Consider the following 27,296-nt stretch of genomic DNA (forward strand, 5'->3'; position numbering starts at 1 on the left):
TTTCTTGAATAATTCTCGTGCATGCATATATACATGTAAAGCTATAAAATATTATAATTCTATTATATGAACACTTCGTCAGGAATTTTTAACCACCAAACTAGGAGGATGGAGTGTAAGGGAGAGTGCCTCTGTCATAGTCACTTCACTGACTTTTTCCAGCAATTCATTAGCCTGGGCGTATTCCCAAACAAGACAGCATTTACAAGGTAGAAGGATACTGTAGGAATTCCTAAGTAGCTGCTGTTGAGAAAGCAGAGCAGAGCTAGTTCATTTTGAGTAGGAATGGTTTTCAATAATGTTTATTGTTATCCTGTCTCCTCTGGGGATTTTTGTAATTGTTTGGTGATCCGTCATTTTGATATAATACATGGTTCCAAACAGGATTTTGCCCTTGATTGCATATTCTTAAAAAGAAGAGACAGAATAAAAGCCATAGGCTCTGCTACAAGGTGTCTGTGTCTCTGCATCCAATATTTTTCTGTATTTTTAGCCAGAAAAAAAGACAGAAAGAATTTTAAATCTGTCTTATGTGGGGTGTTTTGGTGTCGTCCCCCCCCCCCCCCCCTTTATCTATCGAGTCTCTGAATTGATATATGGTGATGATGTGTAGGTGGATGTCAGTGAGTGTTATTCTTGTTTTTAAAGCTTGAGGTTCAGTTACACTGAGCTTCTTATACACAGCCCAAAAGCGGATGTAAATGGGGAGGTTGTAAAATGGTCCTCATTTATACCATCTGTAATGTAATTCTGTCAGACCTTAGTGAAATGAGCATTAGGCTCATGAACTTTTAATTTAATGTAGGCTAAATACCGGAGAATTTTAACTCTGGTGCTTTTTTTCTTGTGGGAAAATATTTGACCGTAGATGCTCGAACCCAAGGAACTGCCAGCTCTGCATGGTTATTGCATGTATCTTATTTTTAACAGCAATGGACCTTTCCTAATACTGCTCATCAGTGATTTGCTAGAGAGAGGGGGAACTATTTTGCTCTGGGTATTTTGATCTTAAGGCAAAACGGTTGTTCATCTTTAGATAGAATAGTCGCCTCTCCTTTCTTTATTATGGTTTTTTTATCTGTATGGAAACTAAAACAAAGCAAAATCTTCTTATAAAGGAAGACGATGAAAGTGCTACTTTATCCTTTGCTCATCCTTATCAACATTCAGTTTTGATTTATTTTTAGTGAACTTGGGCTTGCCTCTGCACTTCTAGGGAGTATATATGGGCAATTAAACAGAAGTATCTTGCAGGAATGCTTAAGGACAGGAAGACCGTTGATAGGAGACAGTGCCAGTAATGTACATGCTATAAAGGAGTTTCCCTCACTGGAAGTGAGCATGGCATAACTCTAAAAAAGATTTTTCTGTGGAAACAGTTCTCTTTTCTGTGAAAGAGCTTTTGGGACTTGAGCATCCTTGTGAAGGGAAGGGAGTCAAAAGCAGACCATGCTCCTTATCACTGTCACTCCATTGTCTGTGAGATGGGAGCTGAGCACACCTCCACCCATTTCCCTTCTAAGAATATAGTGTGCAGGTATCTCCTGCATATGGGTGATTCACTTCAGACCTTTACTCTTTTCATGCCTTAATTCTTTTCCTTCAGATTATACCCAACTATTTTCTTTAATAGCCCTTGAAGGAATAGTTAAGAAACTTATTCAAATGAGAACTGGTAGCCAGATACCAACATCTTGTCATCCACGTTAGGTTCATATCGCCTGTGATTTCTGTTTCTCACATGCAACTTCCAGTTCTGACAAGTGACCCGTCAAAGAACCTCAGCTGCCCAAACACATTTATTGAATATGCCTTGGATACAGCTAATTTCTGTTGGTTTTTTTTAAATGCCCTCTACAACCGTAGCTCTTTAAAGCCACGATTAAATGTGGTGATTCCAAAGTGAAAAGAATAATTCCTTTGGAACTGGCCATGTGAGCCACTTCATCGTAGGAGCATAACGCTTCTTGTTTGGTACCTGTGAGGGGTATTGGGGATGCTTTCCTCTAAGGTACGTGATCAGATGGCATGTTTTGTGTTCTGTGAACATATAAAATGGTTATGTGGCAAATCCTTGGGATTAATAGACTTTGGGGGTGTATTTCTTAAAATGAAGTGTATGACTTGAGGACCATAAGGAGATTTGTAAAGCTTTAGAGCCTTTCTGAGTCCTCGTTTTGGCAGTTTACTATCAAGGCTCCTAAATGTATTCAGTGAGATGTTGACAGTCTAGGTATTTTTAAGATGACATCTTACTCACACTAAGTACATTCCCTCCTCAAAGTAGCTATCAAAACAAATTCTTCTTGCAGTTGCCTATTTGCCAAAATCATCCCCTAGAGCTTTTAAAGGTCAGACTGCCTTCCATTGGGGATTGGATGCCAACCGTATGATACCTTTCAAAAATAGGTATATGTGGTGGCTTGAATGCCAGCCCCAAGATACCTTTAAAAATAGGCATGTGTGGCGTTCACCTGCAAAGCAAATAGACAAAACTTGCTGGGGAGCATCAACACGCTCCCCAGCGGGTGAGCAACCACACTATTACTTGCAGAGGGTACCTGCCACTCACACGGAGAGTCAGTGAGTGCTAGATGAATGGTTACCTCCCCTGTGCTTACTCAGAGGGTTATTGCTGGTAAACTGCACTGCTCCTACCTGGCCTTTTCTCTTTCTGCAGCTGAGCAGATGATCTGAGTCTTCGTCAGTCCAGTGCGTGCTCAGAGCATTATGAAAACAAGCACCAAGGAGAAGGGGGAAAAAATGGGAGCAAGCATATTGAACAAAATGGCATGGAGTTTCTAATGTATCCCTACATTGTACTTACCTTTAGACCCTTACCTGAGGTGTTTGAGTTAGGGATGTAGTTGCTTTGGAGTAGGTTTTCACGTGAAGGCCACAGAGAAGTCTGTGGTCAGAAGAAGATACAGAGCTGGACCTGGACCTTTCAGATCTGTTAAGGTCAGCACCTTATTGTTGGTCCAGCCTTACCTCTGATTTCAGTTAGTGCAAGGTTAGGTCCCCAGCTGACACAGATGTCACGCTTAGCTTATTGATAATGTTATACCATGAAATCAGATTTCCAGTTTTTAAAAAAAAAAAAAAAAAAGGCTTTCAAATTTGGTCCTTGCATGGATTTTTTTGTATTTTTAAAACCTCGTAGTTAGTAGCTTTTATATCATCTCTCACAAGAATGTTGTTATATTTGTTTAAATAGTATATATAGAAATTGAAGCTCCTTTTCAAAGAGCAGAAAAAGCAAGATGACAGCTGCTGGCAGTAATACACTTTTTTCAAGGAAAAAGTAGGATCCTGGGATAAAGCGGCTGACCTCTAATGTACGAATGGCAGTGGAAAGCGCTGCCCATGCCGGCGGCCGACCCCCCCGGGGGCGGTGAGCAGCTGCCATGCCGTCGGCACACCTCGCCAGTGGCCGCAGCTTCTCCTGAGGAAGGGGTAGGGGTTATTGAAGGACATCCATCCATGAGATATCTGGAGGCTACTCCAGTCCTTCCAGGATGAGAGTTCATTTTCTTATTATTTAGACTAAAGAAACACGAAGAATTTGGATGGTGTTTTCTGTCTCCAAGAATTCGTTCGCCATTCCTTTACCCACTATATAACGTGCAGCCCCTATTGCGAGTTGGCAGTTTTTCTCAAGAAATGTAGACGCTGACTATTATAAATTTGCCGTTCTTTAGCTGCAGCACAATGTTTGTTATTAATAGTAGTAGTTTCTTCTTAATAATTCCTTGACGCGTATCGTACCTTGGAAACTGACAGCTCCATATGCAAACGAAGCACTTTCACTCGGGTGTAATGTCTCTGGAAACAGAAAGTCAAAGCTCTGCAGGTGTGGGAGAGACAGGGACTGTGTCCTTAGAGTATGCAATATAAGACAAGTAGGATAGGAAGATGGGTGTGCCACCCCAGGAGAGGCAAACTAGCTGTCTACCATGTCTGCTGATTTTTTGTCTAGTGTTATTAGTAGGAAAAATACTTATGTGATGCTCTTGGTCTGTGTGATTGAGTTGGTTCAAATGGAGAGAATTATCCTGACATTATTGTCATGGCAAGAAGTGGAAGTCATAAGTGAAGATGAAAGTAAGAACAATTGCAGACAATCTGTTTGCAGCATGAGGAATTAGGACAGAGAAACTTGAATGGTCTTTATTTTAAAAATGCTAATATTTTAAAAATAGTTAAATTTTACGTGTCATTGAACTAAACATACACAGAACTGTATAGAACCAAGCATTGGTTATAGGTAAAGTATAGTGAGAAACAACAGCTTGTTAACTGCAACCCTGCTGCTGCTTCTGGGCACCTGTCGTCACTTTTAAATTACATTTTCATTGTAAAAATCTGCTTTAGTTAACTGTCTTCAAGTCAACATATGTACAAAGTTGGCACAGTTTCCTCAAGGATTTAAGAGGGATGTGTGTTCGTGCACACACCCATGTTATGTATGTAATGCATATACACATTATACATGTGTATATCTATCTCTATATTATGTAGAGAGACACTGAACTGTGTTAGCAAGGAAAGGTGGTTATTGGTTTCTCTGATCTCTTTACTTTTATGTTTCATTTCTGCTCCCCACTGACACTCATCTTTTTTCTTTGATAGATATACTTACACATCTCTTCATCTTTGTTGCCATTGATAAACCATAATGTGTGCCAGTGTGTTGCACGTACTATATGCACTATATGCACGTATTTCTCTATACCTGTAACCATGAGTGAAGGTCAATCTACTTATTAGGGGATTGCATAATAGGATTGCTCGATAGGTGCAAATAGGTGATGCTTAGTAATCCTACGTAGGTTTTCCAGTCCCCTTTTCCAGTGCTTTGTTTCAACCCTTATATGTTCCTTTAAAAACTTAAGTAGTTTCCTAAAAGCACAGGATTGGAAGAAACATTCAGATAGACTGAGTCCTGTAGTCTGCTACTGTAGGCAATAGCCTAATCTCCTTCATTAGTTTTTCTATTTCTGTCCTAGGAACAGTTAGGTCTTTCGCCGTCGCTGCTTGGAAGGTGGATTCATATCAGCACTTTCAATAGCAGTGTGATTTATTAGGGGGAAAAAAGGCCAGCAATTGCATAGAATGTTTAGTGTTGTATATGCTCAATGGAGTTATAATGCATCACAGCCTGTGAACCCTGCAAAGATGCCTAGTTCACTTTAGTTTCAGAAATGCTCATGCCAGATAAAGGAACGTGGCTCTCCAGGTGTAGCAAATAGTGCTGTAATCAAATATTTGCCATCAAGTATTCTCTGCTCTCTGTTGCTGCCATAGTCCATCTGTGAGCAGATCTCCATAGCATATGTGAAAATGAATGCTGGAGAAGACCTCTATCTTTAGAGCGTATGCCTGCTCCCCAGTAAAAGGGACAGAGGATCAGAGATCAAAAAAAATGACTGTGACTCACTACAGTGTAGTGTATTTTCCTTTCAGTAATAAAATCTTATCTAAATTTGGTGAGGAACTCTAGGAACTAATTGCCCTAGTTATTTACCCATTTGTTTTTTCTAGATGTTTGTTCCTTGCCTCTATAGCAATTATGTACTGTATGTTTTAGGGACTACAGAGGTAAGATTTCAGTAATGACTGTTGTATGGTATTCCAGATTAAGGACTTCTGCTCTTGGAAGATTGATCGGTGTCGTATTTTCAGTCACCTCCTTCAAAAACTGTAATGAAATTAGGAATAACAAAAGCTCTCGGAATACTTTGGATTTTAGCGGTCTTGTATGGTGTTAGAAAATGTGAAAAAATTAATAAGAGTGTCAATAGCACGTAATGAATTTAAATCACCAAACTTGGCATCTGTTGGGAAGAGGTCACATTTACTATAAATCACATATTTGCTACTCCAAAAATTGCAGTTGCTCAAAATTTCTTGTCTAAGATTTTAATAAATAATAACATTGCTAGCTGCATGATGGTCTTTCTGTGGCAGTGTCTTTCTCAGAAACTTGATGATCTTCCGGGTGTTTTGTTATTTGCAGTAGTGGACCAAAAAGCATTAGAGTGAATGAAAATGGAATTTTTAAAGCATAATTAAGTTATTTTAAAAAAAAAAAAATTATTGTCTGTTGTTTTTTCAATTAGAATAATACAGATGTTTCCTTTGCTGCAAGACAAGGCCTTTTCCAAATGGAGCATCTCTGAAGATGAGAAATACGGAAAAGTAACTGAGGTTCATATGTTTGCACAACATTTTTAATTGAGAAATGTTATCAATTATTTCATTCTTGATTAGTCTGTAGTACTGGAAGTGAATGCACGGGTTCATCTCCCAAGTGCAAGTTAACAATATTTTCCCTTTTAATTTAAACAAGTTTTTTAACGTTGAGGATAACAAATCCTCACATATCCTTAATTTGTGATGAAAATAATTTTAAAAGGTTTTATTTTTTGCTGATTCTGCTGTGTTTGCAGCATTACAGTATGCAGTCAGTTCTTGGGGAGAGTTTCTAGCACTTTTAGGATTAATTAAATTTAATTCCTGAAAATCAAGTTGGCAATTAAAACAGAGCTATTGAAGATGCTGAATGTTCCACTTTTGAAACAAATTTTTCACTATTATGCATTGTATAAAAAGGAGTTCAAAGAAAACATAAGACCCTGATTCAGAAGCTCATTGAACTTCATGGAAGGCATCCTGTTTGGGGGCAATATATTGGCCTTTACATTGTACTTAATTTATTAGGTCAGGAGGTCCTTGAAGTTTTATTCATGGGAGATCATTTCCTGTATGAGGTAGCAGTTCAGAAGCCGATTAATGTCTGTGATACAATTTTTTTCTAGAGTTGAACAAACACAATTTGTGATTTTTGTAGTATTTAAAAAAACCACGAACAAACAACAAACAAACCAAAATAATTAGGCAATATACAAAGGCTGTGTGGACCACAAATGGTCCGCAGACAACTTTCTTTGGCATACCAACATTTTCGCTCTTTCAATACAAGATAAAACAGCTTAGTCCTTCAGTATCTGTGTGAAGGTGCTAAGTAGGAAGCAGAGAACCGTAAAGGTAGAAGTAAAAATGGGTCCCTTGTGAGTTGAAGCTGTTAGTGAAAGTAATGATATCTTTGCGTTTATGGGTTAGCAATAAAATTCCTCTTTGCAGAGAGGTAATTCAAGCTCATGCGTTATTTAAGTGAGCTATCAATGGGGCATGTTTTCATATGCTTTACATTTTAGCCAACATAAAAGCCAAAAGTCATCTTAATACTTAATCCTTCTTCCTTTCTTTATCTCAGTATGTTATGAAAAATGAAATTAAATGAACTTGGAAATACTCAAAGCAGCTGTGGACTCAGCACCTGTAGTCAGATGTTAAATGTAAATGATGGAAGCATCTTTAAAATGACCTCATAAAATGATAATGTTTGCTCTGTGTGTAAAGAAGTTGAATTTTCAAATTACGAATTTGCTTCCTTATGAGGATGTTATCAGAAGGCATATAAAATCATTGTCTCACTTTCATTTGTGATTATAAAGCAATAAGTTTATTTTGGAAGTTACTAATTTGTATCTAATTGGGATGCAGGGAGGGAGGCTCGAGTTAGTATTGTTTACATTCAAATGTACCCTTGGATGTTTTATCAAATCCAAAGAAAAGACAGGTTGTACAGAATTTGAATCAAAAGTTATCTTCAAGTTTTAACAAGATTCCTGTTTAAAAGAGAAAGGAGACAAACCACATCAAGGTAACCGGTAGCACTTTGCCCATAATTCATATCATTAAGTCAACTGGTATGTCTAATCTATAAAATCATATGCTCATCTCAAATCTTTGCCAGACAAAACACAGCAATTTCAAGGCAGATAATAGCACCTTTGATGGTGTTAGTTAAAAAACATGGTATTTGAATGAAATAGTTCTTTTGTTCCTAAATTTTCTCTAGCAATTTATTCTGTATGATCTATGAAATGTCCAGCGTGGGCAGTGTCTAAGCATTAAAGGTCTGATTTTCAGAGGTGATAAATACCTTCCACTCTATTAATAGTCATCGTTAGCCTTAGCAGCTCCAACTCTTAAAGATGAAGGTTTTTCAGTGTTATCCTTGTGTTACATACGGGGTTTTCTTCGCTTCTTTCATAATACTGTTAGGCATTACTGGCAAGTACAGTTATGTCATCATTGTGTTTTGCCTCAGGGTGGGTGAAAGGACGGCTCTGTGCATGGGAGTTACACCAAAGAGGAAACAAAATCTGTGCTCTTCTTGTTTAGATGGAAGGGACAGAGTGAGACCTCTACCAAAGTACAGCTGCTTGTGTTATTATGTTGGGATATTTTATTTAACGCTCTTCAGGAAAAAAAAGAAAAAAAGCAATGTGTGATATAATCCATCTAGTGGCATAATATAATCCACCCAACTGGAGACAGGACTTGCGACTTGGAGTGCAGCTGCAAGGTTATAATCAAACAGAAGCAAGTGTTTTTCTGCAAAATCTCAAATGGGATTCTGCTTATCTGCTTAACGACAGAGAGGTGGTTTGTTACGCTCACTTCTCCCCATAATCTTCACGTGTGCATGAAGAAACAGTTTTCTTTTAGCTGTTTAATCATTCAAGGGTTGATGCTTCAGGCTGGCAAGCTACACTGATGTACACATTCTGAAGTTCTGACCCTTGACACTCTGTGAATAAGTGTAGCACTCGCTAAATAAGTGTAAGATCATCTTTTTTCAGCTCTCAAGGTTAGGTTTCAGATACACATATTTATATCCTAATTCTGAAAATGACTGCTGATTTAGTTGTGAAGCGTGCTGGGTCTGTCTACTCAGAGCTCGTTTTAGGACTGGAATCTTTAGGAGCATCGGTCCTTCTCTGTAAACAGCAAAATATATTTCAGGAAAATCTTCTCTTTCTGTCTCTTTGAAATGGTTAATTATCTATTTAGATTTATGAAAAAGCATCATTAGAGCTGGATGCCCATTAAGTAGTTAAAAAAACACCCTACTGCTTGGCTGTTTAATGTATGTGTTCTTTGTTTGCATATGCTGTGTCTCTATAAAGTAACTGGAGAGAATCTCCTTGTGTATGAATGTAATCATCCTGTATATATCTGCGTGTTTTTGAAGTAAAACTAATTTAGAAAAAAGTTTTTAAGAAAAAGTCACTAACAAAAGGTAAATGGTTTTACAGCTAATTTCTGCTTCAAGCACTAGGATGACATGCTTTTTTCAGTTCTACACTGAGGTCTCAAGAGACACTGTATTTGTTAAATTGATATTCATTAGAAATGAGAGAGCAATTTGTTAGGTTTAGACTTGATTATATTGTCCAGAAAAGCCCAGATAGCTCTAATGCTGAGAGAAGAGCCTAAAACTCTTTGTATTCCTTCTGCACTGGGTAGCAAAGCAACTTTTCTATGAAATGTCTATTTTTTAATAATTTGGGACTCTCAAATTTTTTTTCATGTCACTATTGATAGGAGTGTTCAAATTCAATCTCATCCCAGTGCATGCAACTTCATTTGAAGTCAGCAAGAGGTGATGATTTGACGTAGAGTCTGACAGTCAGATTACGGTGGGGGAAATAATTTGAAAGGGTGTTGGATGGTCTGTACTGGGCCTCCTGTTTGCTGCTTCTGTAATGAAATCCTATGTACCGGTATACAGTATGTTTTTGTTGAAAACATGCGATGCCTTCCAAAAAGGCCTGACGGTGAGAGATTGTGCATTTCCTGACAGCCATGACCGAACGATTCCAGCTGTTCTTGAGAGGCGCCTAATGCTGTGCTGAAAATTACTACTTTGTACATCTTCTTTAGGATTTAAATGTGGTGATGTTTATTTTGCAGTATTGTTTAACTGGTTCTTGTTAAATATCTGTTAGCACAAAATGCAGTTTTGGTAATGCTGTTTTTGTTTGTAATCTTTCAAGGTTGTGCTGGTGAGATGGAACGAACCATTCCAGAAATTAGCAACCTGCGATGCAGATGGAGGAATATTTGTTTGGATACAATACGAAGGCAGATGGTCTGTGGAGCTTGTGAATGATCGGGGGGCACAGGTTGGTATGCATGTTTTCTCTGCAGTCGAGAGTGATCAAGTCCTGAGAGGCAAAATGAAGAGGACGATGAATGGTGCTTTATACCTTTCGAAAAGCACAGGAGAAAATGAAACATTTCTTTATTGAAAGGAATACGCAAGAATTGTCACGAAGACACTTTGCAAGGGCAGTTGCTTTATCCAGTAGCCATGACATCAGAGCTACAACTGGGCTAATAGTTGCCCTGTCTAGTTCTGTGTAGTGCCACCTTTTATTAAAACAACAAAAAATTCCTACATGGCCCATATATCTATTTTCTTGTCTTTGATGTGTTAAGGTAAGCGACTTTACATGGAGCCATGATGGGACTCAAGCACTTATCTCCTATAGAGATGGATTTGTGCTGGTCGGTTCAGTCAGCGGACAAAGACACTGGTCTTCAGAAATAAACTTGGAGAGTCAGATCACCTGTGGCATATGGACTCCAGATGACCAACAGGTAATGGGGCTTTTAGAAGTATTAATTGTGTTGCATTGATATGCTATAGAGTACACCTCTTAAAAAGTTGTTAAGTAAAATGGTCACTTTGTAAGAACAGTTGCCCTCAAAACCAGTGCTCCCACAGATAATGGAAATTTAATTCATCCTGTCATTCTCATTAGGCAAATATGATAATGTACCAAGTTACCTAGCATCACTTTTCACCCCGATTCACATGCAGTCTTATTCAAAGTTGGTTGTTTGAGACAGGAATCTGTAATTGTACCCCTAATTTGTTGATACAGCTATCTTAAAAATGCATTTGAGCAGAGATACAGCCTGGACTAGTAAACATCTGACTGGTCATTTCTGTATACAGCTGTCCAGTCTGCACTTGCAGCGAAAGCAGTTCCAGTGACAGATGTGGTTATGTTTGCCTTCGCATGAGCAAATGAATCCAATTCGTTGAGTGTCAGAAAGACCTCTCAGCCTTATACAAACAACATAATTTAAAAGAAGGCCATTTTTCCAACTGTTGAGTCCAAAACTTGCTGAGCTTTGAAAAAGACAGTTAAAAAATTATTCTTTACTGTTTTTCTAAAGAAGCATATGATATTGGTCACATCACCATTTATAGCGGGGCTTGAGCTAGCCCATTGGTTTCATTTGCAGAATTTACAATGGCCCTTTGCCATTCAATGTTGAGCTTACTGGAACGGTCTTTCCTTCCACATGCTTGCTGTTGTTATGGTTACACTGCTCTTTAAAGCCAGGGAGTCTAACTGCCTCTTTTTGAATCTGGGGAGATGTAAATCTTGACAATAAATAATTTACTCGAGACCAAGAGGAAAAGACAAGCAGCAGAAGTAGGAGGGGAAACTAAGATCTAATAGCTCTCAGTCCTATGTTTTAAACATGAGGCTGCCCCATTTGTGTGACACTCAGTTGTTGCTGCTGTATTTGGAAATACCTTCACTTGAGTGTTTAATTTAGGGTGACTGACTGCCTTTAATTCAATTTAGCCAATATGTTTGTACTTTCTAATCTGGATGCTCTGTAAGTGGTTATTCCAGAAAACAAAACACTTGTTCAGTGTCCAGATAAGCGCATTCGAACATAATGGCCAATTCCAGCTGTGTGAAAATCACTTGCTTGAGTTACAGACTCTGCTGCTGGCAAACTCACTGAAACAGAGACCAAATCCAGCCACGGGCTTGATGTTGCTCTGCACAGTTCTCCTAACTGTGGGGTTTGCATGTTAAGTGATGATGGATCTTTGTAATGTTCACTGGAGTCGGTGGAAAGAAGCAATCTTCTAAAATGTATTTAGATGTACTTGCCTCTGGAGGCACAAGGAAATATGGTTCACTGAGGTACTAGGCGAGAGACTATGCTCAGTTCAAACTAAAAATAGCAAATTGGGGGGGAAGGACATTGCATATATTACACACAAATAAGCACATACGAAAATGGATACCCTTACTTATCTAATTTCTCTCCTGATTTGTATCTGTGCAAATGAGAACAGAATATTATTCTAGTCTAGAGTAGCTTCGGCATCTTCCCTGTTGCTTAATGTAACATACTTGTCAGTACAGTGAGTGAAAGATAAATGTCAACATTTAAATTTCTATTTTCATACTATTCTTTTTGTCGCCCCTCTGGCACCATGAAGATTGCTAGTGAAAATATTCCTGGAAAATGTTACACTCCATGGTCCCATGACCTTTAACACAATTAACTTGGAAAGTTAAATTTCCAAGGGGAATATATTGTTCAGTATCAGTTTTCTATTGTCCAGATAAAAATTTGCTCAATATAGTCTGTCTGTTCACCTCACTCTTCAGTTCTCTTAACTTTCTCCCTCAGCCCTCTGCTGCATGCATCCTCCTCTTTTCTTCAAGTCTCGTTTTCCATCTTTTCTCCTATCTGTCTATTCAACACCAGTAGGCTATCACCTCTGTCACTCCTCGCCACGGCTCTGTGGCAGCTCTGCAAGAGGAGGGTAATTTCCTACCACCATCTTTCTGTTGGAGGCAAGAAGTGGTTGGAGCTACAGTATTGTCAACCATCTTCCTGTTTGTCAGAGCGTGTGTGGCCTCTGGGTTTGTGTCCTTGGTGTGCTTTGGCACAGGCGTGTAAGTAAAGCACCTGAGGTAGCGGCTGATGCCACCTGTGGTTAAAACTCCATAGTTAACGCTTCCCAAAGTCTTGTGAGAGCCTAGAGATGGGATGAGAGCTGGAGAGATGGCCAGGGTGGAATACAGTCCTGCTGAAACTGAGCATATAGTTGTATCTTTTAACTGGTTTGGTACATACTTTGCCCTGAGGAAGTTATTGGCTGATTTTATTAATACTAGATGCAACTGTTCTGCATTTCCTTTCAGGAAGAGAGTGGTATCATTCTTCTTGTGGCTCTGTTGTTTTTCAGGATTTCTTGAGCTCTCGTGTGTTGGGGACAAACTTACTGTGGGTCATAGGACCAATTCTATAGAATAGAATAGAATAGAATAGAATAGAATCTGTTTGACTGCAACACTTTCTTTCTGAGCATCATATGTCATCAGATGATCTTCTCGTGAAGGTCATTGGCAGATTTTTACTGTCATTCACACCCAGGTCTTGAGTCTGGACTTTGAGCTATGGGCTTCTTCACCTAACTCAATATATAGGCCTTTTGATTGTGATCCTGTGTGTTTTTTGTAGAGGACTGGAAGTTAATTTTCTCTCTTCCATTGTGTGTCTGTAGTCTTGATCCTGTGGAGGGCTTTAGGTGTTTCCTGCTCCTGTACACTATAACCAGAGCACGAGTCTGGCCGAGGCACAGAGCCCCGTTATACCAATGGGCTCTTGAGGATATAAGCAAATACACAGAATAAGAAGACTTTACAGGACTGGGTCCACTGTATCTCAAGCAGAGTGCCACACCTGGGTTAAACTCAGACGGATGGGATCACTCAGGAGTGTGACCTCCCTTTCACTGTTTTGAAATGTTTTGTTCAGGGCTACAAGAGGCTGTAGTAGAGTCTACTTCCTCAGGGTCGTGTGGAGTATTTTTCTGGTGAGAAGGCTCACCTAGGATCATCTAGGGATGAAAAGTATATTTGAAATGAAAAGTAAATTTGAAATATCAGAGAATGCTGTACCCTGTCTTGAGACAGCTCTGTGGTGTCGTACCACACTTGTTTGCAAAGAGGGAGTGTACGTACCAAGTAGATTGAATGACTTCCCAAGTGAGAAAAACTTGGGTTTTGTCTAGCCAAAGGGTTTATTTATAATTACAGAAGCAACATCAATAAGTAATTGAGGATTTTTCCTAAGCCCACAAGTCATATAAAATATCATTCAAGTGCTTCATCTCCCCTCCTGTGTGCTTGCTCAGCTCCTAGTGACGTTTTTCTATCAACTTGTGCTGCCCTCGGGCCATCCTCTCCTTCTCACAGATTTTACCTATTAAAGAGGCTTATCTCTGTTCACTATGAGAGAAAGGCACACTGTCAGAGAACTGGGTGAGAACTGTAGAGGCGTCTGATTATCCTCTTGTTTATAGCAATATAGTGTAACTCCCTGGGCTTCACTGGGGTTGTTTCTGCTGCTGTTTCTGTGTGAGTGAAGGGAATCAGAAGGAAATCACTCTCCAATAGAGGCAAGCCTTGATGACAATGAATGAATATATTTTAATTCCTGGATATCCCAAGAGGTGTTATTAATCTATATTTGTTCCCTGCATATCAGCTAGTGCAAATTATTAGACTTCTCTGACAGCTGTAAGAGCCCATTTCTATTTTTCTCCCCTCCTCTTTCCTGTTGTAAGCTTTTACTTGCGGAAATTCAGGGACTGGCCAGGATTCTCTTTGACCAGGACATGACAGGCAACAGGTACGTGTGAACTTTGTCAGCGTGCTTACTTCTGTTTGCTTTGAAAATAGGTACACAATCAGTTAGCTAATTTGATTGGCATCCTGCTGGGTACAACATTAACTATTGTATGTGGTCCCATCACAACACGCCATGCATTAGTACTAAGAATGTGTAAATACAGGCCCCAGGTTTCAGCCTGTTCTGTGTCTAATCATACAAAATTCCGCTCTCAGTGGAAGAGAAAAGCAGCACAGCATTAGGAACAGATACCGTGTGCACTGCAGGGTCTTAGGAGGCACTGGAAGAAAACCTGTGAGACCAGTAGCAGATGAAACCGATTTGTCTCAAAATGCAGGGTGTGTGAGGTCTGTATGTTGGGTTTTTTTAAAATCTTTTGTAGTTTGCAGTAGCTGTGCAGGAAGGCAGTTTCTACGCTGTTAGCTCCTGGCGCTCCCCGTCCCTACTCCCATGGCAACCACAGACGCTTCAGCATCTTTTTCCCTGACAGGCACAAGGCAGGGGCAGGCTTCAGCTCCTTCACCCTGCCTGCGGGGCCCTGCCTGCAGCACCCTGCCTGCAGCGCTTCAGGGTGGAGCCCGGGATGCAGAAAGGAGCTTCACGTGAAGGAGGGGACGCGTGTTACTTTCTGGGTCCAGCGGTGTAGTTGGGTGGGATCTCCGTGCTAATACAGCGCTTTGTGTCTTAGATGTCCCTGATAGGATCAGTGCCGTGCTGTGCCAAGTGGCTGCCCGTGAGGTAGGAGCTACGGCACAGTTCTTACCGGGAGGTAGGAGCTAATTAACAAGAAGTGCTGTCAAATGGTTGCTGGTGGCACCAGGTGTTTCATGAGCTTGCCGCTCAGGCTCCTTGGTTTTGGTGTGGCTTTAGTCCCTGGCAGGAATTTTAACTAATAAATCCGTTATAATAGAGTCTGCTTTTGGATCCCCTCCCATTTTCATCTGCAGACTATGATTTGCAGTTGCTACCACCTTTTCAGGGAAATAGTCATTCTGAACAACTCCTGAGCTGAAAGTAGGAATATTAGCCTTACCTAGCTTCCAGAACACAGCTTAAAAATAAGGAATTTATTATTGAAAATGTTGTATCTGTTTGGGCCATGATGTCATCTTCTCTCCTACATCTTATTTTGCTTGCTGCTTTGGAACGAGGAGTTTGTGCTTCCATTCACCCTACCATTTTGGTTTTAATCAGGTGCTGTAGCGCACGCCTAATTCAGGCAGTCCTTGCTATTGCAGTAGTCACACAGATCAAGTTTAATTATGCTCAGACATCTAACTGTGTGGAAAAAAAAAACCTTGAAGACAGCCTTCTAATGAGGTGACAGAATGATGAAAGAGAGCTACAAACAGGCAACTGGAGCAGTATAGGGAAGGCAAATATTTACCTTAATTATTATGAATGAAGAGAAGGAAGGACAAAATGAAAAAAATCACAGCCTGTAAAATTTGTAAGTGTAAGCAATTGTTTTGGTCTTTATTAGAATACTTCTTGTCCCTATTAAGGATCTTTACAGGTTCACATAAAGGAGCCTTTAAAACATGAAGGAATATCTATATTTTTGTGTCTTAACGTACAAAAATGCATCTTTTCCCCATCCATTCTGGGTGCAGGGACTATCAAATGACCTTACGTATATATTTACAACAACCAGAGCCACTCAGAATTGCACTGTAAGATACAGTCTTTGAGGAAGAACTGAAAGACTTATTTTCATTGATGTATGAATTACTCAAATTACTGGGAAAAACGGCTAGAGGCTTTTTGTAGCATTGAAGAAGTGTCATTAATTAACTAGGCAGTTTATTCAAGCCACAAGGACTGCAGAGAATGGTTAAATCGCACATAAGGATGTTAACATTGCGTGCTGCATAATTGAGCAGTACCATTAAAATGCAAAAAGAGGACAGGGGAAGGAGATTTCAGTTGTCTTTCAAGATAAATCCGCTTGTTATATAAAACAAACAGATAAACAAAATCCACCACAGCTTAACTATCTTTAATATTTTGGACTATTTTTAGAAGCATTTCAAACCTTTGTGGCAGACTTGCTGTTAAAATTAATGATTTCTGCTTGCTTGTGCTAAGGGTTCTATAAATGTTTACTATCCTATTTGCATCCTTTTATAGACAAAATATGTGGGGTTTTATATATACTTAGAATGTTTAAATGTTTTTGCGGAGACTTTAGTATTCTTATTTTAGGTATTTATACATGCTGGAAGCCAGTAACACTTTGTTTTTCTTCTTTGCTTGGTAACTTGATTTTTATGATGCCCCATAATAGTGACAGACAGATTTTGGGTGAAAAAGTAATGTGAATTTTAAGTGCTAGTTAGCCCTTCTTTCTCCCATCTCTTTTTATTATGTTATTTTAAAGCTGCATTATGCAGCTATTTCTGAAATAATAGATTTCTCTTTTTTTTTTCCTGATGTCTATACATAGTTTTATTAGCAGTGTCTTTCCTTTGCCTTTTTGTCTCAAGTAGGTTTCCGTGCATCATTCTGCTGAGAATACGGCTTCCAAAAAGAAGGAAGGAGAAGAGTTGAATAGCTTGGTGCACTGTGCCTTTTTTTAGTTGTGCTCTCCTTTTCTCACTAGCAATGAGCAGCTACACTGCAGATTCCAATCCTCAGATGAGGACTTTATAGGCTTTGCCTTGAGTTTTGGGGAGGATAGAGAACATGGATGTTCTCCTCAGAGCCTTTAGGTTCATCTGCAGCTTCAGGAGCCATGACATCTCTCTGTGGGTTTATTCCAGACAAGGGTTTTCCTGCCAGAAACCCTAGTTGATACAGCACAGTTACTGAGCAGGTGACTGAAGGAGTGGAGCAACAAGGTGATGCTTCACTGTGCTTTCTTCTTCCCACTCGCTTCATCTGTGCCTTGCCTAATCTTTCCCTTGATGCTCTTCATCCAGCCTGTAGTGGCAAGACACTGAGAGAGCTGACGAGATGGTACTATTTGTTCTAGTCATGAAGGCTGTAAGATGGGAGATGTTTATGTGCTGACAGCACCATGGCTCATTTTTTCTCAGTAGCTCCTGCAATGTTTCATGTCAACACTGTTTCAGATGAGTCTTGCAAAGAAATTTTTCCCTTAATGACTCTGTCTGGAAGGAAGAATACAACTGTTTTAATGTTTTGCTCATCTTTGTAGACAGGGTATTTGATGTTTGTTACTGCGAAAAGCGAATGGCTGAATGGATTTCTGCATCCCCTTGGATGCACAGTGTTCTAGGACGTACAGATCACCCACAACAGTGTATCTTACAACTCTTTACTGTGATCTAACAGGATACTCAGATAGGTCACAATATTCTTATTTTAGTTGACCAGAATCTGGGGTTTGTTAAGCTCTGCGCACTCTACCACCTCTTCCCCTCCCTCAGGAAAGGAAGGATGTTGATGGCAGCGACAAACCAGAGATGGAGGGAGAGCTGAAGACTCGTCGTGCTATTCAGTTAATGAGTCCACTTAGCATTTTTATACCCAGCACTGTTTTACATTTTTGGAGCATCAGTGTTTGAGTCAGCAAAGTAAAGATGAGCGCAAATAGAAATACGACCAGTCTCTGTGGGGGAAGTGGCAGGAAGAAAGAAGTCCTTTGCCTCTCCTCTCACCTTGCTGGCACTTGTACAGAAAGATTTGCTCGTTTATAGCCTGAAGTCTTTAGTTCTTTGGGACAGGGAGTACTTACTTGAAACTGTGTTTCTGAGAAGCACTGTGTTATGCTGTGGGGCAAATGGTAAGAACGAGGATTTGCAGTGCACCTGTGCAAAGTAGCAGCACATACTTATGCTACTTTTTAGGCAGTGCAGGGAAAAAATGGCACCTCCTGCAGGAAGCTACTGTCTTTCTAAGAAGTCATATATAAGGTAGGAAAATTGCTTTAATTTGTTCGTTCAGATTTTGAGTTGATCAGGAGAGGGCATGTGAGTGCTAGTGTAATTCTTACAGAGGAAAAACTCTTCAAACTCTGAAGGGTTTACAGAATTTTTCAGAAACAGTCTGTGTTATTCCATTGCCAGAGCCACTTGGCTGAGAACGCTTCAGCCCCAGGATCCCTTTGGTTCATCTGGAGCTTTGTGATCTTTTCAGTTCAAAAGAAATGTAGCTGCCAGAGTGGTTAATTTAAACTTTATTATCACTGGGACTTGATCCGTCATTTTTTTGGAAGTTAGTAAGAAGACTAGAAGCCAGATAGGATCTTGAACTTGGGTCAGATGTGTTCAAGCCTGTGAATAGTCTGAAACGTTGGTGCAGGGAAGGAGGATTAGAGTGATTGAATCTGGAGGAGAAGATTTGTGGATTTCTGCACTAGGTCTTGTCTCAGAAAGCAAGGCCAAGTTTCATAGTAAATTGGAGATGAAAGGTGGTATTTTTGGAAAGTGGTATCACATGGTCTTTCCATTGACTTGACAAAAAGAGATAGTATGCCAATGGAAAGTGGGAGCAGTATCTCTTTATTCTCCAAAACCTTTCCCATCGGTGTTTCATCCTGTGTGGATTCAACTTGAACTCTCTGCTCTTTGTCCAGGAGCCAGTTTCTTGTCGGTGTTCAGACGTTGAGGGATTGTTGGCAACTGCATCGGCTGAAAAGGGATTAATCCTTCCCTGCTTTCAGGAGGATAGTAATTCTTCTTCAGTGCCTCATTTCAGTAACAGTTTATTACTCAGCCTATCTCCATGTTGGCTCAGTTATACTTGACCTCACCCATTCTACGTATTTCCTGACCATGCTGAGTTACCCCTCTCTGCCAGGACCCAAGACCTAAAAGGAGAATGCAGAAGTTGAGGGGCTGGCTTCCATTCACATATAGCTTAACTCAGCGGCTTCTTGATTTTGTATTATGAAATTCAAAACAGCAAGGACATTGCTTCTAAACTGCTTTGTATTGCATTTTCACTGGTCAAGAGTGCAATCCTTGTTGCTAAGTAATACCATTTTCAATTAGGAAAAAAGAAAACCACAAAACCCCAGCAGAAACTCTCAGACTTCTAAAACCCTGAAGGAAATTTTAGCTTCAGCAGTCAACATATGTTTCAGGAAATAACTAAAACCTGGCTTGGGAACAATGCAGGAGACTGCCAAGTGTATCAGTTGACTTCTTTGCCTGATTGAGTGGTTGTTGGTAAAACTAATTGCATTTTCCCACCTATCAGTACCAAATAGTTGTTTTTGTTGCTATATATAATTGTATATATGTGAAGAATGTGTGTTTTCATACACATGTATGCACTTCCCTGGCAGAGTTTCGTGAGAAAACAGAAAACGGCGCTGCTTGAAGAGCGTTCCAAAGTACTTCTGCTGTGGGAGCTCAGTGGTCCAGGCTCAGAGTCCTGTCCGTGTTAAAAGCTACAGATGTTCTGTAGAAGGTGTTCCAGCTGCTGGCTTTTTGTTCATTTTGCATACTACTTTGAATATGATTTGAAACCTCACACAAGTTTAAAAAAACCCCACAAGTCTTTTCCACGTCTAAAGTAAACTGAGGCATATTGTTAATTCAGTAAACATTATATAGAAGGGCAACTCTTTTGACTTAAAAATGTGATCGTTATAGGATGCTTTCTTGAAAAATGTCTCAAGAGTCAAGAAAGAATATAGAAATGCGTGTGCCTGGAAATACACAAGTCAGAATTAGTCCAGGTATAATTATAGGGGCATATAATAATCAGTCTTTCTGTGATTTGCCAGAATGCTTTCAAATAACATTGTCTTCTCCTGGACAATTGCTTCCATCCCCACATGTCCAGAGTAGTTGTATAGCTTGAGATCCTGGTTTTGAGACTACTTACATTTTTGACTCCTGAAACGGTGTGCGAGGCTGTATCTCATTTACAGTCATTCAGCTTTGTTACATTATTTTAGAGAGAAGTAAAACCAGTGCGGTTTGTATCCCCAGGTTTTAGTATTTCAGTATTTATTAAATGGATCTGTCACCAAGATCTCCAGTGTATTTACTTTGTCTTCTCCTTTGAGGGCTTTGTAATAGTTATCTAGACCCTATGGACTTCATAAGAGAGAGAAGGAACAAGCCTGAAAGTAGGTAACTAAACCAGTGCTGCTTTTGAAAGCGTTAATGGTCTCGAATGAGAATTTCACTGCTGTGTATATATGCAGTTAGCTGGATGATCTCGTGGTATATCATCCATGTGGGGCTGGTAACTCCTCATGTCCAAAGGAAACAAAAACTTTTCTCAGTTTTTTCAGACATAAAGACAGTCAAAGAAAACCTAGTGCTTTCCCCCCGAGCTTGTGTGTGAATTGTGGTGATGTCTCTTTTTGTGTCAGTTCAAGAAATCATTTTACAGCGTTGAATTTTTAATGGAAATAAAAAGTATTCAGCAGGAGAGCAGCTGTCTCCCTCTCTCTGGTTCTCCCTCCTTCTGTCTGCATTTTGAGGTAAAAAGAAGGAAAGCCAGAAGTATCACACTGGGAAGAAACAAAGTTTCACTTTTTAATGTATCCTAAGAGGCTGCTGCACTGTCTCCTGCTTTGTGATGGAGAAACGGTAAACAAGAGCAGCACAAGGAATGCAAAATGCTAATACCACAACTAAATGGACTGCAAAATGTAACTCAGCCTTTGCAAGACTGGCATTTTTTTGTTAGACTAATGAATGAAAATATTTAAAGACAATAATTTTCCAAGTATTTCCTATGTTACTAAGCTGACCTGCATAAATAGAAGGTTGATCCATCATTTTGTATATTAATCAGTTTATAATTCAGTTAATTTTGGATCAGCAAAATAGATTTCTCTCTATTAGTATGATGGCATTATGGTGACAACTGTGAAGGCTCTTCCTATCATGAATACTAATGTTTGTCCAGATGGCTAAATCAGGGCAAACAGAACTAATTCAGCTTCCTTGAACCCCTCAGCATCTTCTGACAATGCAAGTGCAGTTGGCCTTATTTTTGCAGAATGTAATTTCTGAGGTACAGTGCTGACTTTTTCCTTTGGGGGGAGGTGGGGGAGGAGGCTGAAGGAAAAAGCGTAAAGACAGGTCTAAGCTTTGAAAAGGGGAATGTCAGGGAAACAACACTGGATGAGGCAGCTGCAAATGCAGAGGTACCCAGGGGTGGCATCATTTGTACAGCAAGACGTGTGCCAAACAGAAAAGGAACCAGAAAGGCAAAGAGTAAAACAAAATGCTGAAAGAGCAAGGTTTGCAAAGTGGGTAGGTGGAAAAGAAATCCTCCAGACTTTGGAAACACAACCCTGGAGAATGTTAAAAACCAAAAGCGTAAGTTTTTGTGAGATCATTCATGGTTTACTTGGCCACAAGATGCTGGTGAGATTCCTGCCCTGGGCTCCTACTTCACTGTTGAGAGACTCCTCACTGAATCTAGGCAAATTAAAAGGGGGTCCTGGAACAGGTTAGTTTGAAATGCAGCAAGTCCCTCTGTCCAACTGCTACATCCAAAGATTATGAAGGATCCTGAATATGAACTAACTTAGCTGCTAGCAGAAATAATCACATCTCTGTTCTAAGTATTGAAAGGTAGCATTATTTTCCTGCAATACATTTAGAAAAGGTTTTAAGAACATCCAAGAAACATGCAAATAAGATTTACATCCGCAACTTGCAACTAGTTAAAGCAAAAATTGAACATGGAATCACAAAACAGCTGTAAACTGGTCTGAAAAGACCTAGGTAAGATGTTTCTTGCAGAGGCAGATCATGACTCACTAGTCTCTCAGAAGTCTTTGCATGTGTCATTAAAAGTGATGGCTAGAAAATATAGCTGAAACGGTGTATTTAGTTCTGAAAATGTCAACAAGTTCCAATGCAAACAGGCCCCCCTTAGGATTTCCTGACAGAAATACCTGCATGTGCATTTTGGCGTAGTGGGGATATATTCTCTGCATGAATGATTTGGCAGGTGTAGAAACCCCAGCAAATTATAACAATACATATTTTACTTACTGTTTTTGGATGGCTTAGCAGTGTGGAGAGAAGAACTGGCCAGGAATTAGTCTGCAAAGGGGAAAACTAAGTAGTCAATTTGCATTATAACAAATGGGAACAGTGGGTTTACCTTTATGTCACACTATATGTTTTAAATTATTTTTTTATTTTAAAATACTTACTGTTGTTTAAATATTAACTGTTGTGAGATAGCAACATTTACAGGTTACATACAGTTATTTGCATGACTTAGGGCTGTAGGCAGCTTGAGAATTTCAAGTCCAATAGAGCTCAGTTTGCTGGACTGGTCTAGTAAGCAACTTCTAGGACACATCTAACCCTTCGCCTTTTCCTAATGTGATCAGTCACTTCCTGGAAAAACTTCATGTGGTCACTTTGTCCTTCCAGCTGCCACCTATCCTATGGGAAAAGGAAGAGCTGCAACTCAAGATATTGCTCAGTGGAGTTACCATAAAGCTGGCAACTTAGCCACAGCTTAGGGAAGATTAGACCACCTGAGATTTCATGACAGATGAAATTAATTTTCAGAACGTTTCAGTGTATCCAGGAATTTAAATGCAATCTGCTAACGCATCTTGCATAGTCCAACAAGGCAAGTTCTGTCTTTCTGTGAATATTTTGTTTTTTAAATAATCAAATTATACTAGGATGGAGTTTACTAGATTCATTTTCAATGCTGTTTTAATTAGCTGAGTCTGTGAGTTGTTTTGCTTTCCTCAGTTGTCAGATGTACATTCTTTGTAAAAAGTCAAAGGGGTTCCTTTAAAAATCCTGGGCCAACAGAAGTAAAGCAGATGTTCCTTTTCTAACCTCCTAGCATCACGATACTGGAATCTCTCGCTTTAAAAGTGCATTCCTGAAGTAATCTCCAGTAGCTACAGGAAGTCCAGCTTCTAATACCTCTACTTGAGCTTCAAGGAAAGGCTTGGTCATTGCCCTGGTACAGAATGACAGCCCATGTTCCGAAAACGTATTGATGAGATTTCCTGGGAGTTTTGTTTAACCAGCAACATTAGAAACCTTCAGTGTTGCTACTAAATTTCATGAAGGGAGCATCTTATTTTATCCATATCTTTCTGCAACAGTATTGATTATTCAGTTTGTACAACGAAAACCTGAGATTAGAAATAATTCTTTCTTTTGCCCCTCATATATACATCAAGTCATTGAATACATTATTGCTGGAACTGGATTATCCTCAGTTATTATAAAAGTTAAAGTGACTGTAGTTCTGGAAAGCTGCTTTGACAATGAGGACAGGCTAGGAGGTAGGAATGGACAGTAGGTAGGTTCCCTGCAGATGTAAGTCAGCACAGCTTCATTGACTTAATGAAATTGTTACGATTTATAGACTTTTCTCAGCTACTGCATATAATCAGATGGCATGAGATGGCGGGATCTCCCCCTTTCCTACTGGGCTAGTGTATTCAAATTAACATAAAGCTTGAACATTCTTACTGTTGATGAGTTCAATTTGCATACATTAAACCAAATTAAATAGCAACAGAATATATTTTGTGCAAAAATAACATCACTGTTAGTAAATTGTAGTTCTCTTACGAAGTAGTGGGCCTCCTCAGCTGGACCTTCAGTGCGCCAGGTCTGTGGTTGCTCCATTGTAGTTCTGTTGATCTCAGTGCTGCCAAACCATTTTCTGCTAGTACTGTATCTGGTCCAGATGCATTATGGCATCACAACAGATCTTACAGGAATAGCGACAGTTCACAACAGATCGACATGTAGTAAAATCACTGAACAAGTTCAAGTTGTTCCTCTTGGACTGAATTTTTTAGCTTCTTGGCTGTTCTAGTATTCATCTCTTCGTGAAAAAATAACTTCAGAGCAGAATACCCCATCTTTTGATTACCACGTCTTTTAGGAATTGGTACATTTCAGACTGAAAATTGAAGACTCTCTGAAATCTTGGGTGTTTAAAGGGATTGCAATCTTGAATGATAATTTCATGGATAATAGTTTAAAAACTGATGAAAAACCTTTCTATTTACCAAAACTAGCTTGTGAAACTCATCACAAGTTACTACAGAGGCTGAGAGGTCAGCACATTTCAGAGAAGGGTGTTTTTCAGGTGTACGGATTTGTTATAAGTAGGAATCATCCCAAGCTTGGGTTTCATGGAGAACCCAGACGCTTGTGTTTCAGGGCTGAACCCAACTTTCAGCTCTCGGTACACTTAGAAAACTGTGTGTGAATTATCCCAATGCTGTTTATCACAGTCTTCCCTTCAAAGCATACAGCATCAGGGCACCATTGGAGGCTGCTCTGCATTTGTATGACATTTAATCAGCTACAGCTTCACTGTAGTTCAGGATTTGTTATGTTTTATATGTTTTGTAAAGAAATAATGTATGTTGTGTAGCTGACTCACACTTTGAATGTATTGGGTGATTTTAGGTATTTTATTATCAGATTATGCATAATTCTACACATACAATTCTACAAGTGGTAATACATGTAAAAACAATTGAAATAATTAACCGTATGAAAGGAGAGGAATGAGAAAAGAGAAGAAGAGTAGAACAAGGGGCCAGAGAACCACTTCAAAATAAGTACTTGGGATTTTTTTAAAATTGCTATTATTATCATTTAACTTTTGTATTCAAGGGTTAACAAAACACAGTAACTTGTTCATTACCTTTTTCCAACATTCCCGGAGACCTCCTAGATCTGCAAATACCTGAAAAATATGAATTTAGGCAGCTGAAATACAGCCTTTTGATTTCTCCATTGGATCCTTCAGAAGGCATACCCTGTGGCTCAGCCTTTTTTCTGAAGGTCAAGAGAGTTTTATCCATCTGACATAAGTAGCTGGAGTGTGGCATTTATAACTTGAGTAATGTTATGGATGATAACACCATTAGACATTTTTACAGCTTCAGCAGGAGTTCAGCCAGCAAGACTATCAGCCTGATAAATGCTTTCATCTTAAAGGTTGTATTGCTACAATAACCCCGAAACTTAAAGCTGCTCCTTGAAACCTATGGCCTGGTTAAAGAGATGAAGAGTGCCCTTTGACATTTCTAGGTTGCTAAAGAGCTCTCTCAGGTTCCAGTGCAAGAATTAAGATGCCCACATGCAGCTGTTCTGATCTGAATTGGAAATTACTGTAAGACGTCGTAATTTTAAATGAATAGAGGGCAGTGCTACTCGAAAGAATTAGCTTTAGATTGAGATGAGACTGAACTCTGGGTGATGAGTCCCAACATTTTGTTCCTACCCAATTATAAAGTGTTTCTACAGGATCTTAGAAGGCAGAACTCTTATACTGCTATTTTCAGAAACAATAGAGGGTTTCACCTCCTCTGTCTGGGTATTTTGCAGTTATAAAACTCCTAGGAGACTGGTAAAAAACTAATCTATAGAGAGTAGGCTGAAAGTGGTGTGAGAAGCTAGCAATGACAACTGGTAGGATTTTGGCTTTGTGGAAGAAGTTTGTTTTGTAGAGATCCGAAAGAGAGTGGTTATGTTCTGAAAGTAGGTAGTGAAAGTGGCTGTGTACTGATTATGCATGTAAAAACAGTTGAAATAATGAACAATGTGAAAGGAGATGGGATGATACAAGCGGAAGAAGAATAGAATAAAGGACAAGGGAAGGGAGCGTGAGATGAACAAAGGTCGAGTTCTTGCTTTTATATCTAAGAATAGTAATCTGAGGCTTGTAGCAAACTTTAGCCGCTGTTTTAACCCAGCAGCTATTTAACACAAAAATATTTGTACACATGTAATGATTACAGTTAAGGCAGCCAGGAACTGTTCTTTCATTGCTTCTGATAATGTGAAACAACTCCATTGATTTTCTTAAGATTTTAATGACTTCACTGGAGTTCCTCTGTTAAACTGCTATTCTAGTTTACAACCTTCTGTGTTTCCTGATCATCGCCTTGATCATAGAAAAAATTTTAGTACTTATTTTTGACTGAGACCTTTGAAGCCACGCTTCCTTTCTGAAACTTTCAAAAGTGCAACCATGACAATTGCTTCCTCGGTGAGTACTATTGTATATGTCTGATATAATACATAGTTTGAATGCTGCAAGTCTGGCACGACATCTCAGAAGGAAGATAGAAAGGAAGACCTCTGACAGCAGAGGTCAACAAGGGTGATTGGAGGCTTTGAACAACAACTGTACAAGGAGATCCTAAGCAGGCTATGATTCTTTAGCTTGGAAAAGAGATGACTAAGGGATTAGATAATAGAGGTCTGTAAAATTGTGACCAATGTGGCGAATGTAAGTAGGGAACAAATATTCTATATTTCTTTTAGTGTTAAGAGGTAAAGGCTACCAAGTGAAATTCTCAGGTTTTTGCCGGAAGCTACATGAGTGTGCAGGGGAGGTGCCTGCTCAGTGCATCCTGTTCTCTTACTCTTCTCCAAACACTTGACCACTGTTAGAGGTAAGATACAAGGCTGGGTGAATTTTTGTTCTGGGCATATAATTGTTAGAATCTTCAATTTACAAGCACTGGAAATAGTTGGTAGACTGAAGGGCAAGTATAAGATTTAACCTTCCTTTTAGCTTCATTTTTAATGCTGGCTAGTTTTCAAATTCATGAGTGCCTTTAAACTTGCTTTATAACATATTTGCCTCATATGGAATTACGTGATAGCAGCAGCAGCCTTGGCTAATGCATTTATTGTTTTGTGGATTTATTAATCCTTATTTCCTGATATTTTTCTAAAATTCATCAAATATGCAGGATCTTAAGTTGCTTAAAACCTCAAGACAGAAAATGCTTATAAAAAAGAAATTGTAGGTTCCAGTCAGTCTGACTTCAGTCAGTGCGCATTGGCTATTGAATAGTTTAGGGGCAAGAAAAAAACTTGCGTTATTGTCCTGGTTTCGGCTGGGATAGAGTTAATTTTCTTCCTAGTAGCTGGTATAGTGCTGTGTTTTGGATTTAGGATGAGAATAATGTTGATAACACACTGATGTTTTACTTGTTGCTAAGCAGTGTTTAT

The 27,296-nt window shown here is 39.3% G+C and overlaps 1 protein-coding gene across 1 annotated transcript in view; it reads left to right on the forward strand.

The window, feature by feature from the left end:
• The window catches only part of TULP4 (tubby like protein 4), a 128,442-nt gene that overhangs the window by 62,171 nt on the left and 38,975 nt on the right, over positions 1–27,296 (forward strand). Inside the window, exons 2-3 of the mRNA XM_009281556.2 lie at positions 9,912–10,040; positions 10,357–10,518. Coding sequence (XP_009279831.1) covers positions 9,912–10,040; positions 10,357–10,518 — 291 coding nt within the window. The remainder of the gene's footprint in view (positions 1–9,911; positions 10,041–10,356; positions 10,519–27,296) is intronic.

This window comes from Aptenodytes forsteri, unplaced genomic scaffold (genome assembly GCF_000699145.1).
Source record: "Aptenodytes forsteri isolate BGI_AS27 unplaced genomic scaffold, ASM69914v1 Scaffold82, whole genome shotgun sequence".
NCBI lineage: Eukaryota > Metazoa > Chordata > Aves > Sphenisciformes > Spheniscidae > Aptenodytes > Aptenodytes forsteri.